General features: G+C 53.1%; 2 protein-coding genes across 2 annotated transcripts in view; one reads left to right on the top strand and one right to left on the bottom strand.

Moving 5' to 3' along the window:
- LOC135306203 (zinc finger protein 850-like) overlaps positions 1-14,213 on the bottom strand; it is a 375,138-nt gene that overhangs the window by 332,225 nt on the left and 28,700 nt on the right. The gene's annotated exons all lie outside the window — the stretch shown is intronic.
- Positions 5,761-7,377, top strand: LOC135305970 (olfactory receptor 14J1-like). The gene has a single exon (XM_064429547.1). The coding sequence runs from the start codon at positions 6,460-6,462 to the stop codon at positions 7,375-7,377; it is 918 nt and encodes a 305-aa protein (XP_064285617.1). The 5' UTR covers positions 5,761-6,459.

Raw genomic sequence — 14,213 nt, forward strand, 5'->3', positions numbered from 1 at the left:
TTTTCTCCTCTGGGTATCCATGTCTTAAATTGGGATTCTACCTCCAAAATTCTGTATATCCAAGGGTTGCTGCCAGGCAAAATCTGCCAGTACTGTCAAGTCTGGCTGGCCTTGGCCTCTGGTGACTGCCCCTGCAACACTGGGGCTGGGTTCTTTCCTTCCCATAGAGATCCCTGGGACACAGTGAGGACCTCATGGAACCAAGGGGATCCTTGTGGCACCACTGGAGCCCATGGAACCAAGGGGCCATGGTGACAAAGCAGGGCTTCATGGAACCCAGAGACCATTATGGCTCTGTGGGGCCTGATGGAACCATGGAGACCATTAGGACCCTTCAAGGCCTCGTGTCACCAAAGGGGAATTATGACATCTCAGGGCCTCATGGAAGCAAGGGACCATAGGGACACTCTGGGGCCCCATGGAGCCAAGGGAACATGGAACAGATCTGGTTGGCTTGGCCTCCCAGGGGCCACCTGACAGGTCTGGCTGATCTTGGCATGTCAAGGGCTGCCTCTCATCAGCTCCTGGAGCACTGGGGCCACATGCTTTCCATGCTACAGTAAAGAACCATCCCTCTTTTTAGATGCCCATTGGCAAAACTGATACTTTCCCTAAAAAATTTTCCTCTATGCAAGATGGTCACCTCTCATCTGCCCCTGAAATACTGGGGCTCTGTTCTTTCATTCCTTTGGAAAACAACTGGCCTTTCTGCCAAGGGACCATGGCCAAAATTAGAATTTGGTCTCCCAAATTCCGTATATCCAAGCATTGCTCCCAGACAAAAGTAGCCAGGACAGGCAGGTAAGGCTGGCCCTGTCCTCTGGTGATTTTCTTAGACTATGAGCTGAATGTTTTCATTTGAAAACACCTTGGATTTGGCCCGGAGATCTCCCAAGAAAGGGTTTTGTGGCCTCCGGCTCATGACTACTACATATGGACAAAGGAGGTCTGTACTGTTGTGGTGGTTTTACATCACGGAAATGATGTTCTAAGAGAAAAGATGCTAGCAGTTTCCTCCATGTCTAACAGAAAACCAATCAGTAATTAGCTTTGAGAATTGACAGTCTGTTAAACCACTAAGGAAACTGTACATGCCCCTGTGAAGATACATGTTAAAGATGAGAAAACCTGGGAGGGTCTCTTTCCCTCCTGGCCAGCAAAGAGGTAACAAGGCTGGCCCAGCCCCTGTCTCAGCCGGGCCGGGCCAGGCGGCTCCTGCCGTGGGGCCGGGCCCCTTCCCAGGGAGCCCCCCAGGCCCCATCGGCTGCCGGGCAGGGCAGGGGAGGCCGCGGGGCCGAGGCCAGGCCGGGCCATGGCTGCGGTTGCCAACACCTGGGCGCTACCGAGCCCTGCCCCGCCGCCAGCCTGGGCCCAGCCAGGATCCGCCGGGCCCCAGGAGCAGCCCCGGGCCAGGCCGGCTGGGCCAAGATTCTGCCACCCTTGGGGTTCACCCGCAAGCCCCAGGCAGGGGGAGGAGAAGCCATGGGCCCCGGCCGTGCTGCTGCTGTGTTCTGGCCTGGCTGCTGAGATCCTGGCCCTGCCCCAGCGCGGCCCATCCTGACAGAGCCCCAGCGCAGCCGCTGCAGAAACCTCCATGGTAAAACAGCTCCGGCTGCAAGGACCCAGCCCGGCCGGGGTCACGGAACCATCTGCAGGCCCCGGGAGAGATATTAACTCTTTCAGTGCTTCCATCCTTCCTCAAGTGAGAGAAAAGGACAAAGTGCAGGCACACAGAGGAGCAACATGAAGACACCGAGGTCAGTGAAGGAGAAGTTGCGTCCCATATGAGAGGGATGAGGAGATGCCTTGATCTTGGGGCTGAAATCCTCTTGTAAAGCTATGGAGAAGGATGTAATTGATACATCAGACTCTCTTTTTCCCTATAATGCATTGAAAAGTATGAGGAGATGACTTGCTCAGCGAAGGCCTCCATGCTAAACTTAGCAAATATGGAAATAGCTGTGATCCCATGAGAAGTTTGTACAGAGAAAGAGAGAAGAGTGATGAAACCCTGCCGGGGTCGGCTGTGAGTTGTCTCTGCCCCAGCATGGGAAGAAGTGGTTCTGGGCAGGCCGCGCTCTCGAAGAAGGAGTCTGGACTCTTGCTTTTCGGTCTTCAGTTGAGTTTATTGTTCCTTATCTACAAAGTTTTTCTGTCTGTCCAGCCGAGGTCTGATCAGCAAGACAGCCAAGGGCACTCTCTCCCGCCCACGGGGCGGTTGTCTCTTTTATAGTGAAAACTACGTATTAGACATTTACCTTTAATTTCCAATACTTTCTGCCCTTGTTGGCAAGTGCACTTTCTCTATGAACCAATCCACACATGCCAACATCATCCTGAACATGGATGCCAAGGAGAAGAAAGAAGAAGGACAGGGCACGCCCAAATTCCTCCATCTTGGGACTCCTGATCCATGCACAGAATTCTAGACCCCCCTGTACAACACATAAAACCTCCCTGTACAGTGCATTATAACTCAAGTTTTAGCAAGTGAATGTCATCCCCTCACCATTCAGCCCTGAAATTCTCTCATTTCCTCACATTCAGGTGTCATTTCTTTAGAAGGATCAAAGTCAAGCCACCAGGTACTTTTGGCAACATTCCAGGACCTCCGAGCCCCCCAAGGGTTGTCTCGGTAGCTCTGGACATCTGGAGTGATGTACTGAGTTCCCACAAAACCCTGTGCCTCAGGACAGAAGAATAAAGATCTCTGTTCTGAGAGATGAAGATGATTTCAGAAATAGATGAAGAGAACCTTTGTTCTCAAACAGCTCATCTTTAACACCCCATAAGCTGACATGACCCATAAACACAGCTGTGGGAAAGGCTGTGAAAAAATGGGAGGGACTTCACGATTGTCCTGGGCAATAGCTATTCATGGGATTTGGCAGCCATGAGAAGAACTGATTTCTTATGGAGAAGTCTCCATAGCATGACAGAGAGACTCCTCTCCTAAAGTGAGCTGAAGAAAACTATTCTAGAGGTGGTAAACTGACTGAAAATTTTCGGTTTTGTCTCTTTAAATTTTCAGGAAGAAGGAAACAGTTGTAGGGAGAGCAAAACTGTCCTGAAAGTTCTGTTCTGATCCTTACAGCTCTTTCTTTTAGTTACTGTTAATAAACTTTGCCTTTCTCCTAATCATATCTCAGAGTAGGAAATGAGTAAGAACATGCTAGTGAGTGCATTAGAAATTAGCCAACACTGAAGCAAAAAGGCTAAGTGATGCATTGGCCAACAAATCTCAAACTGGCAAACCAAAACCACTACAGAAAACTTCCTGATGGACTGCATGAGAGCAGAAAGAAATCAAGACACAGCCATTGTTAGTCAGGACTTGCTTGATCCTAATGAGCCCTGTGGTGCATTTGGAGCTGAGCCCTGGAACTTCAGGTCCTGAGAGAAGATTGCAAAAGCCTTTCCATGACTCAAAGTTAGAGGAAAAACTCAAAGTGTCTCAAAGCATGAATGGATCCCACTGAGGTCCATCCGCAACACAGGCTCCTCGTGGACTCCTTGGAGGAGAGATTTGGAGGCCAGGATGGCACAAAAAACCTCTCAGAGACTCAGTGTGAGAAAGGAAATTCCAAAGTACCTTAAAAACCTTGAGTATCTCAAAGCATTAATGAGCCACACTGAGTGTCAATACAAAGCTCTCAAGGGACTTGTTAAAGCAGATAATTGGGGCCATGCTTGCACAAACCTCTCACAGAGTCTGTATCAAAAGGGAAACACCAAGGACCTTAAAATAACTGAAGTACCTTGAAGTATTAATGAGCCCTACTGAGTGTTGTTACTGACAAAGCCTCTCCAGGGACTAATTACAGCAGATAATTGGAGGCCATGATTGCACAAACTTCTCAGAGACTCCGAGGCAAAAGCAAAACCCAAAGTCCTTCTAAACCCCTGCAGTCCCTGGGAGCATTAAGGAGCCCCCAGGGCTATTGCTGAGCAAGGCTCCCCAGGGACTCCTTCCAGCAGATCCTTGAGGCCACTGGGATGTGGGCTAGGGGGGGATGCTGAGGGCAGGACAAGGGGCTGACAGTGCCCAGCCTGGCTGGGGCTGTGCCAGGAGGCCCCAGGGCCTCAGGACAAGGTGTCTCCTCCCAGCCCTTGCTGGCACAGACCCTGCTGCTGTGCCCCAGGGCACCAAGACTTGGCTTCTCTTTGTCCCCACCTGTCATCCCTGCCTCCAGTTCTCTGCTCTGCCTGGGACCTGGGGACACTTTCTCAGTCGTGTCCCTCAGTGGGACCCATTAAAAGTCCAAGAAACTTTGGAGTTGGATTCTGACTTGCAGTTCTGGAGAGGTTTCTTCAGCTGCCTCTGAGGGACTGATGTTCAGGGCCTGAGCACAAAGCCCCAGAGGGTCATTAAAGTCCTGCTGCTGTGTCTGTGCTGCTGAGCTGGGCTGGGCTCCTGGCACAGAGGCAGCTCCTGGTAAGCAGGAAGAGCTTCAAAAGTACATTTCTCTTGATGAGCAGCTCTTCTGCCAGCCCAGCAGGGCTGGGGCACTGCCTGCAGCCAGCCCGGGCACAGCCCAGAGGCACAGAGAGCTTCAATCAGTCAGGGCTGGGAAGGTGCTGGGAAGTGCCTGGGGCAGAATCACTGCCAGCTCTTGGCACAGGAACCTCTGGCTGCAGGACAATGCAGCTGCAGCTCCTGGAGCCATCTCCTAAAGCTGGAATATCCCAATGTCTACAGACTCTGTGAGTACATTCTCTGAGTATTTTTGGGGCAGGGGAGGCGAAACACTTAGAAAGCTCTGACATGCTGAGGGGTTCTGATTAGCCATAGAATATTTGTAAAACAATTAATTTAAAAGAAAGAAGTCAAGAAATTTCCAAAGACTAGGTATTCAGTTTCGTGCTATTGGAAAATGGCAGGGAGGGGAGATAAATATTAAAGGTTGATTATGAATTCTTATTATTACTTTTGACGAGTGCCCGAGACATCTGTACTGTTACTTTTAGTGATCAGTATGTTCACATAAGATCCCTAAAGTTCTTTCAGCCTCACTGTCCATGGACAACACCAGCATCACCTTTGCTGGACCCATCAGGCTCAGTCTGAGCTGTCCTTTCTCCAGGCTGCAAACAGAATCTGCCCCCAGCCAGTGCCCTGCAAACAGGCAGGATTCTGTCAGGCCAGGGAGAGTGCACAGAGATTTGGGGTCTGTGAGTGCTGGCAGGGAGAGATCAGGCACAGGGAAACACCTGCAGGAGGAAAATCTCCAGGAAGCAGAGAGAAAATTGGGGAAGGAGAGAAAACAAAACCCAGCAATGCTGTGGCAGGGAGAGTTTAGAGATCTCCACAGGATCCCCTCCAGTGCAGCCCCTCCCTCTGAACAAGGCCCCTCCCTCCTGTCCCCCAGCCAAGCCTCTGCCCTCAGGGCCGGGGCTCCAAGGCATGAAGCCCCTCCTGTGCAGGCAGAGCTGCAGCAGAGCCGTGGGGCAGCTCTGCAGCCCCGGGCCCAGTTCCCTCTGCAGAGCACAGGGCTGGGAGCAGCTGCCCGGCCCTGGGGGCTCTGGGAGGGGGAACAGCTGGCTCAGGGTGATGCTGGCCCCAGTGCCTGGCTCTGGGCAATGCTGTCAGTGCAGGGAGGGAAGGAGCTGCATCTGCCTTCATCCAGTGCCAGCATAAGGACACTTGGAAGTCTCCCTGAGATTTCCTTCTGAGCTCTGAGCTTCAATCCAGGATGCAAACCTGTCCTGTAGCATCTCTGTGTTATCTGAAAGCCCCAGGGTGAGACAGAGAAGGTCTATGATGAGAAAATGCTGTTGGGTTGATGACATGAGCCCCATGTGTCCTTGGGTACAAATGTGGGGCTGAGACCTTGAGAAGGGGATGGAGATTTGGTGGACTCTGAGGATTCCATGTGCTCTCAGCAGTGTCAGGATGGTTTTTAAAGGAAACATTGTAGGGTGATCATCTAGTTTCTAGGAATGGTGAAAGCCCAGAGAATCCTGGAGCAGGACAGGGAGATAGACCTCCTCCCCTCACTCTCCACTCACTGCCTCGCCTCAGAATACTCACTCTCTTCTCCCTCAGGGCAGCAGAAATGGAGAGAGGTTCTGACATCCAAAAATAGTCAGCAGGAGAGATGAAGAAAAGCTGTAAAACTCTAGTACAGGGGAGTGCAGATGCTGACAGGCCCTTCTGTGTTAACAGGGTTTCAAAGTGGAACAATAGGACAGGTCGATGTCCCCATCCCATGTCTGCACAGCAAGGCTGAATTAGAAAAACCCTGTGTATAGCTGCCCTGAAGCTGCAGTCCCACTAACCAGCACCAACCAGGGTTCCCCACTTGGAGCTGAAGGAAAATCTCCTAGAAAATCTAAAGCTCTCAGAGTGTTACAGGTGTAGGGTCTGTGGGAAAAGGCTTTGATATTGCTGGAAGAAGTTTCTCCTAACATGTCAATGACTTTTTTACATGAACATCTCCCAATGGCCAGAGACAGTAAATGTCCAACAGCAGCTCCATCAGCCACTTCCTCCTGCTGGCATTGGCAGACACGCGGCAGCTGCAGCTCCTGCACTTCTGCCTCTTGCTGGGCATCTCCCTGGCTGCCCTCCTGGGCAACGGCCTCATCATCAGCGCCGTAGCCTGCGGCCACCACCTGCACACGCCCATGTTCTTCTTCCTGCTCAACCTGGCCCTCAGCGACCTGGGCTCCATCTGCACCACTGTCCCCAAAGCCATGCACAATTCCCTCTGGCACACCACCACCATCTCCTACAAAGGATGTGCTGCACAGCTGTTTCTGTTTGCCTTTTTCATTTCAGCAGAAGTTTCCCTCCTGACCATCATGAGCTACGACCGCTACATGTCCATCTGCAAACCCCTGCACTACGGGACCCTCCTGGGCAGCAGAGCTTGTGCCCACATGGCAGCAGCTGCCTGGGCCAGTGCCTTTCTCCATGCTCTGCTGCACACAGCCAATACATTTTCCCTGCCCCTGTGCCATGGCAATGCCCTGGGCCAGTTCTTCTGTGAAATCCCACATATCCTCAAGCTCTCCTGCTCCAAATTCTACCTCAGGGAAGTTGGGTTCCTTGCTGTTAGTGCCTGTTTAGCTTTTGGTTGTTTTGTGTTCATTGTTTTCTCCTATGTGCAGATCTTCAGGGCTGTGCTGAGGATCCCCTCTGAGCAGGGACGGCACAAAGCCTTTTCCACCTGCCTCCCTCACCTGGCTGTGGTCTCCCTGTTCCTCAGCACTATCATGTTTGCTCACCTGAAGCCCCCCTCGATCTCCTCCCCATCCCTGGATCTGGCCCTGTCAGTTCTGTATGCGGTGGTGGCTCCAGCCCTGAACCCCCTCATTTACAGCCTGAGGAACCAGGAGCTCAAGGCTGCAGTGAGGAAACTGATGACTGGATGATTTCAGAAACATGAAACTGCTGGCCAAATTCTGCCAATCACTTGTAATAAAAGTTATCTTTGATACTTCTTCTTGATTTCCGTGTGGAGATGCTTTTCTTTGTTTTACTTTTTTGATATTGTCCATAAAAAAATGTCATTTTTTGTGCCATTTCTCATTTTCCTTCTCTCCACCTTCCCTGTGTCCATACACTGAGTCAGTGAGGGGTTGCGCTCTCAATGCCTTTAAATTAACTAATGGATCTCCCAGCAGAGTTTTCTGCAGAGATGCCCTTTTGCTGCCTTCTCTGGAGCTGCAGCAGCAATGTCTGTGTGCAGAGCTGGGGCAGATCAGTGCTGGCCCAGCAGCTGTGCCCAGCAGCAGCAGCAGCACTTGGTGTTGCCAGTGCTGCTGCCGTGGCCCTGCCCCGCTGCCCTGGTGGCCCTGGTGTTGCTGCAGGGCCTGAGTGCTCTCGGGGCCGGGCACAGTCCTGGGGGTAGCAGTGCTGGGGCTGCAGCAGGGACAGGCCATGGGCACTGCTGGGGCAGCGCTGACGCCTCAGGCCAGGCCCTGGGGGCTGCAGGCTCCTTGCCCAGGCTCTCTCAAGAACACGGCCAGGCCAATGCTCAGCACCGAAAAGCCCCAGGGTGAGCAGCCCCAGGCTGGCCGTGGGCAGGCTGGGGGCAAACAGCATGGCTGGGGCTCTGCAAGGGCCCTGGGGGAGATGGGAAGGAGCAGCAGAGCAGGGGCTGATCCATCCCCAGTGCGCTGCACAGCCCAGGGCAGCGTCCCAGAGCGTCCTGATGGAGCTGCCAACAACATGCCCCCTCTGCAGCCCTGGCCTCTCCCCCAGCTCACACAGGTGCCGCATCCTTGCAGGCACAGCCACGGCAGCACTGGCTCAGGAGCCCCTGTTTGCATTGCACAGAGCAGGCAGGAGCACCCCCATGCTGTTGCTTGTGGGGACATGAACCTGAGGGAGCACAAATGCCATCAGCCCCTGGGGCCAGCAAGGGCTGGGGGACACCAGGGAAACCACTCCGCTTTATTGTGACAAACATTTGAGATCACCAAGTCCAACCTGCACCCTAACACTACCTTGTCTACCCAGAGCATCGTCCAGTTAACCACCGCTCCCTCATGTGCTTTCAACCAAACTTCTCTTCCAGACCCCTCACCAGCCTTGTTGCCCTTCTCTGGACACGCTCCAGCCCCTCCATGTCCTTCCTAAATTGGGGACCCAGAACTGGACACAGCACTCGAGGTGTGGCCTCACCAGTGCTGAGCACTGGAGAAGAATCACTGCCCTGCTCCTGCTGGCCACACCATTCCTGATCCAGGCCAGGAGCCATTGGCCTTCTTGGCCACCTGGGCACACTGCTGCCTCATGTCCAGCCTGCTGTCCATCAGTGCCCCCAGGTCCCTTTCTGCCTGGCTGCTGTCCAGCCACTCTGTCCCCAGCCTGTAGCACTGCAGGGGTTGTTGTGGCCAAAGTGCAGGACCCAGCACTGGGACTTGTTAAACCTCACCTTGCTGGATTTGGGCCCTGGATCCAGCCTGTCCAGGGCCCTCTGCAGAGCCCTCCTACCCTCCAGCAGATCCACACTCACACCCAGCTTGGTGTCATCTGCAAATTTGCTGATGCTGGACTCATCCAGATCATCAGTGCAGATACTGAAATCCACGCTGGCTGGCTCTGATCCCTCGGCCATTCTGTGGGTGCCTGTGATGGCTCTCAAGGTGATCTGTTCCATAACCTTGCCAAGCACCCAGGTCAGGCTGACAGGCCTGGAGTTCCCCAGATCCTCCTTCCAGCCCTTCTTGGGGATGGGCTCACATTGGCACCTCCACTCCCCTGGGACCTCCCTGCTGATCCAGGACTGATGGTAAATGATGGAGAGCAGCTTGGGGAGATCATCCACCAGCTCCATCATCCCTCTAGGATGGATCCCCTCTGATCCCAGAGACACCTGTGAGCACCTGAGTGGCTCAGCAGGTCTCCAGCTGCTTCCTCCTGGATTCCAGGGGGCTGTTCTGCTCCCTGTGCCCATCTACCAGCTCAGGAGAACACTTGTCCTGAGGATGGCCTGTCTTATTGTTGAAAACTGAGGCAAAGAAGGGGTGAAGTACCTCAGCCCATTCTTCATCTTTGGTAATCATATCCCTCACATTAAGAAATGCTGGTTGTCCTTACCCCTGCTTTTGACATTAACGTACATATAAAAACATAATAATTAACCTTCACAGAAGTATCCAAGTTAAGTCCTAACTGAGCTTTGACCTCTCTAATTTTCTTTCTGCATGACCTAACAACATCCTTAAACATTTCTTGATTTACCTGCCTCTATGTCCAAAGGTGCTGCACCCTCTTTTTAATCCCTAGAAATATCCTTTTTAATCCCTTCTTAATGCCCCTTTTCTTTGAAAAGCTCCATGCCCAGCCAGGCCAGTCATTTCTCCCTCTGGGTCATCTTTCTGCACAAAGGGGGCAGCCTACTCTTGCCCCTTCAAGATTTCTTTTTTGAAGTGTTTCCATCCTTCCTGGAACTAGTTGTTTTTAAGGGTTGTTTTTTTAAAAAAATCAATACCTGATTTGGTACTCCCCAAATCTGCATCCTCAACAGGCCAAAGTCTGCCCTCAAAAGTCCAGTGTAGAAGATTTATTGATGCCCCTCCTTCTTTTACAGAATATTTAAAAAGTCAATAATTTCATTGTGACTGTGCCCTAAACAGCCTCTGACCAGCACTTCTCCAACCAGCCCTTCTCTGTTTGTGAACAGCAGGAGACAGAGCTTTACTTGGGAGTGGGAATTGCAGGAAACCTCCCCAAAGTGCAGCTTGGAAGGTTCAGGCTGGAGCTGAGGAGAAAGCAAAGTCCCTGCCAGGGTAGAATTGTGGTGCTCGAGGTGTGGCAGCGTGAGGCTGGGCCATGGCCGGCTCTGTGTGCCAGGAGCCGGCAGCGCTGGGTGCAGGGAGCCCAGGGAGGGCACAGAAACGCTGGCTGAGAAATGCTGGGGCACAGCGAGAGGGGCGAGTGCAGCCGGCCAGGGCACAGGAGCAGCACGCACAGGGGGCACAGCCTGCAGGACAGATGGCCGAGGGCTGGGCAGGGCTGGCAGGGCCACAGGCACCCAGGCCTTTGTGCCCTGGGCTCGGGCAGCGCCTCTGGAGGCCCCACAGCAGGAACTTTCCTGGCAGGGGCTGCACTTTGGCTCTCCCTCGGCCTCCCTGGCCAGGCTGGCAGGGGCTGCAGGTTGATGGCATTTGTCCTTGTTGCCCCTCACATCCCCCTGCCCCACAGAGAGCCCCGAGCCACCCGTGAGGGACAGGCCCTGCTGGCCCAGGCTGGGCTCAGGGCTTGGCCTTTCTGCTTCCCCCAGCCAGCCCAGGCCTTGCTCAGCATTGCAGTTCCCTGCCCAGAGCCTTGGGCTCCCTGCACTCCTGGCCTCAAGCATCTGCTCTCAGCAGTCCCGGGGAGCCTTTGGCACTCCCTGCCCTCACTGGGCCCAGCCATGCTCCAAGGCACTTGGAGTTTTGCTGCTGACTCCTTGAGCAGCTTCTTCATCTTTCTCAGTGCCTGAGGCTCCTGGACCCAGCCCCAAATCCACCGTGGGGCTGATTAAAACACAGAAAGCCCTCAGGAGCTCTTTGTCTCCCTTCAATTGTCTTCAAGTCTCCAGGGCTTCTGCAGTGATTGGAGTTAAGGAGGGAGATTACAAAGTGCACCTCATGATTTTTGGTTTTTTAATCACATATGTGAGTTTGGTTTTTATTTTTCATTGCAGAGAAGAGGTGATAGAAGCATTCCTGAAGTGATCTTGATGCTGAATGTCTTTTTAGGAGGTCTGGGCATGGAGACGAATGAGCCCTTTTGGGCTGACCCTTTTTGGACAACCTGCTCTTCACCCCCTCCCTCACCATGTCTGTCATAACCCACCTGGGACTGACATCCCAAAATATCCAAAAATGTTTCTGTAATTTATTCTTTTGTTTTATTCTGTAACACATTGTTTTGTGTGATTATTTAATTATGTATATATTTATTTTAATTTATAATATTAACAGTGGGTTTTCTTACCTAGTTTTTATATTTGCATAAAAAATCTATACATTTTCTTCGGTTCTATGTAGCACATTCCCCTTCCTTAATTAATGAAGATCTATTGGCTATTTATTTCTTCCTCTTTATGGTAATTAGTAATATGTCCAGTCATTTTGTCATCGTTTTTATCATCTTTCTCTCAGACAGGGGCATGGGAGAGCCTTTTGGTGTCCAGAGAGACATTTCTGGGGCACATTTGAGGCAGTTGTGGGTCTGGGGAGGGAATTTTGAAAGAACTTGAGGGTATGGACGACACTTAGGGGAGCCAGGTGGGCACTTGGAGGGGCACTCAGGAATTCTGAGGGACATTTCTGGGTCCGGAGGAGCACTTGGGGGTCGAGGGCGGCCCTTGGAGGTCAGGGAGGGGAATTTGGGGCCCTTCGGGGTCTGGTCGAACCCTTGGGGAGCTCGAACGGGGCTCTCTGGGGCGCGGGGGGTGATGGGAGTTGTAGGCGCGGGTATAATACGGTTTAATCGCGCCGCGGAGCGTCACGGGAATTGTAGGCGCAGCTGCAATGGCTTTTGGTGATGGCGGGGCATGACGGGAGATGAAGTCCCGGCTCGAAGAGCGCTGTACCTGCGCCGCGGAGCATGATGGGAGCTGTAGTCCCGGAAGTGGCTGGATCGCGGCGTTTGGGGGTTCAGGAAGGCGCTTGGGGTGACACTTCAGGGCCCGAGCTGCGACTTGAGGTCCTCGGGGGGAACGTAAATGGTTCGGGAATACCTGGGGGGCGCTTGGGGAGCTCCAACTGGGCTCTTTAGGGCGCAGGGCACGGCACGAGTTTTAGGTGCGGGGCTGTGCTATGAGGGCTCTGGGGCCGCGGGGGATGAGAGGAGATGAATTCCCAGAAGTGGCTGTACCGGGCATCTGCGGGGCTGGGAGCACTCAGGGGATCCGGGGACTCTTTTGCGGGGTCCCGAATGGGCTCTGAGGGGCACTGAGGGATCCTGGAATGTCTGGGGACACTTAAGGAACAGATGGGGGCGGATACCGGGGTGGGCTCTGTGGAGCGCGGGGCATGACGGGCGTTGTAGTCCCAGCCCCAGTGGGGCGCTATCGGGCCGCGGGGCATGACGGGAGTTGTATGGAAAATAGAAAATATGGCACTGACACCAGGCACCGCCTTTGACAGTCCCAGACCGGCGCTGATTGGCAGCAGGTTTTGATGGGCGGGAGCCTCGGCAAATGGGAGGTGGTGGAGGCGGGAACAACCCATTCACCCTCTCCAGTCCCTCCCAGTACAGCCCAGTTTATTCCCAGTACAGACCCTGTGCCCCTTCAGTACCTCCCAATACCCATGAGTACATTCCCAGTCCTTCCCAGTTCCCCCCTGTGCCATGCATAGTATGCTCTAGTGTCCCCCAGTCCTCCCCACAATGTTCCCAGTATCCCCAGTTTTCTCTAGTATCCCCCAGTACCACTCCCAGTATGTCCCAGTGTGTACTCTTGCAGTCCAACTCATTCTGCCCAGATTGCCCCTCAGCATTCCCTGTGTTCCCAACTTGTCCAGGTTCTTCCCAGTGTCACTCCCAGGATGTCCCAGTGTCTCCCACAGCGTTCCAGTGCTCCCCAGTATGTCCCACTCCTCCCCAGTGTTTCCAAGCACAGTTTAATTTCTCAGGGTTGCCGTGGCAGCCAAACCCAGCAGTGGGGTCAGGGCAGTGTCCATGGCCACAGCCCCTTGCAGTGGCCCAGTGCAGCTTGGGCTGATGATCCACCCTCACAGCTGGCCCAGGGCAGCTCTGCAGTGGTTTTGGTGGCACCTTGGGCTGATAGACACCTGAGGAGTGTGTCTGTGTTCAGTGGGGAAACTCAGGAGTATTAGATTGCTTCAAAAAATACAAAAAGGGAAAACCCCTCTTAGGCTGAGTGCAGCCAGCTCTGCAAGCACAGCAGGTCCCAGGTGAGTGAGGACAGACAGGATGGGGCTGGGGAATGTGGAGCAAGGTTGTCCACACTGGGTCAGAGCTCAAGGCACAGCTTCTCTGAGCAGGCCAGAGCGCCTGAGGAGAGACCCTGGGTCAATATCAATCACAGAATGCTGCAATCACCTCTGATCTAAAGAGAAATGTAATAAAAGAAACCCTTTAAAATAGGCATGTGTATGTCTTACAAGCTTTTTGAAATATTTCTCCATAATTGGACTTGGAAAACTTTAATGACTCTCTCAGGGCTTTGGTGTTGTTTACATCAGACTTAGTCCCTGAGAGTGTCTTCAAAGAACTTCTCTAAAACTCGAAGTTAAATTTAAGCACTGAACTTTCTTGAAGTTTTAATGGGTCCCACTGAGAGACACAACTGAGAAAGTCTCCCCAGGTTCCAGTCAGAGCAGAAGACTGGAGGCAGTGATGACAGCTGGGGACAAACAAGGCAAAGGTTTCTCTGGTGCTGAGCAAACCTGGATGTGTTTCAGGAATGCAAAGGGCCAAGGCCTGAGCTCCAGCCCCTGGCCAGGCACATCCTGTTCCTCCCTCCTTGCTCAGGGCTCTTCCTGGGATGGACACTGGCATGTGGGGATGTGCAATGCCAAGGGCAGCACCATGGGGCGGCCCCCACCAGGCTGCTGAGCAGGGACAAGCAGCCACCCTGTGATGTCACACAGCCCCTCGGATGTCACACAGCCACCTGTGATCTCATACAGCATCCTGTGATGTCACAGAGCACCCTATGATGTAACACAGCCACCTGTGATGTCACAGCCCACTCTGGGATGTCATACAGCACCCTTGTTTTGTCACAGAGCCAATTCTGGGA

The sequence above is a fragment of the Passer domesticus genome, chromosome 8 (assembly GCF_036417665.1).
Source record: "Passer domesticus isolate bPasDom1 chromosome 8, bPasDom1.hap1, whole genome shotgun sequence".
NCBI classification, from domain to species: domain Eukaryota; kingdom Metazoa; phylum Chordata; class Aves; order Passeriformes; family Passeridae; genus Passer; species Passer domesticus.

Excerpts from the sequence above, each read along its gene's own strand:
- LOC135305970 (XM_064429547.1), top strand. The coding sequence starts at position 6,460 with ATGTCCAACAGCAGCTCCATCAGCCACTTCCTCCTGCTGGCATTGGCA.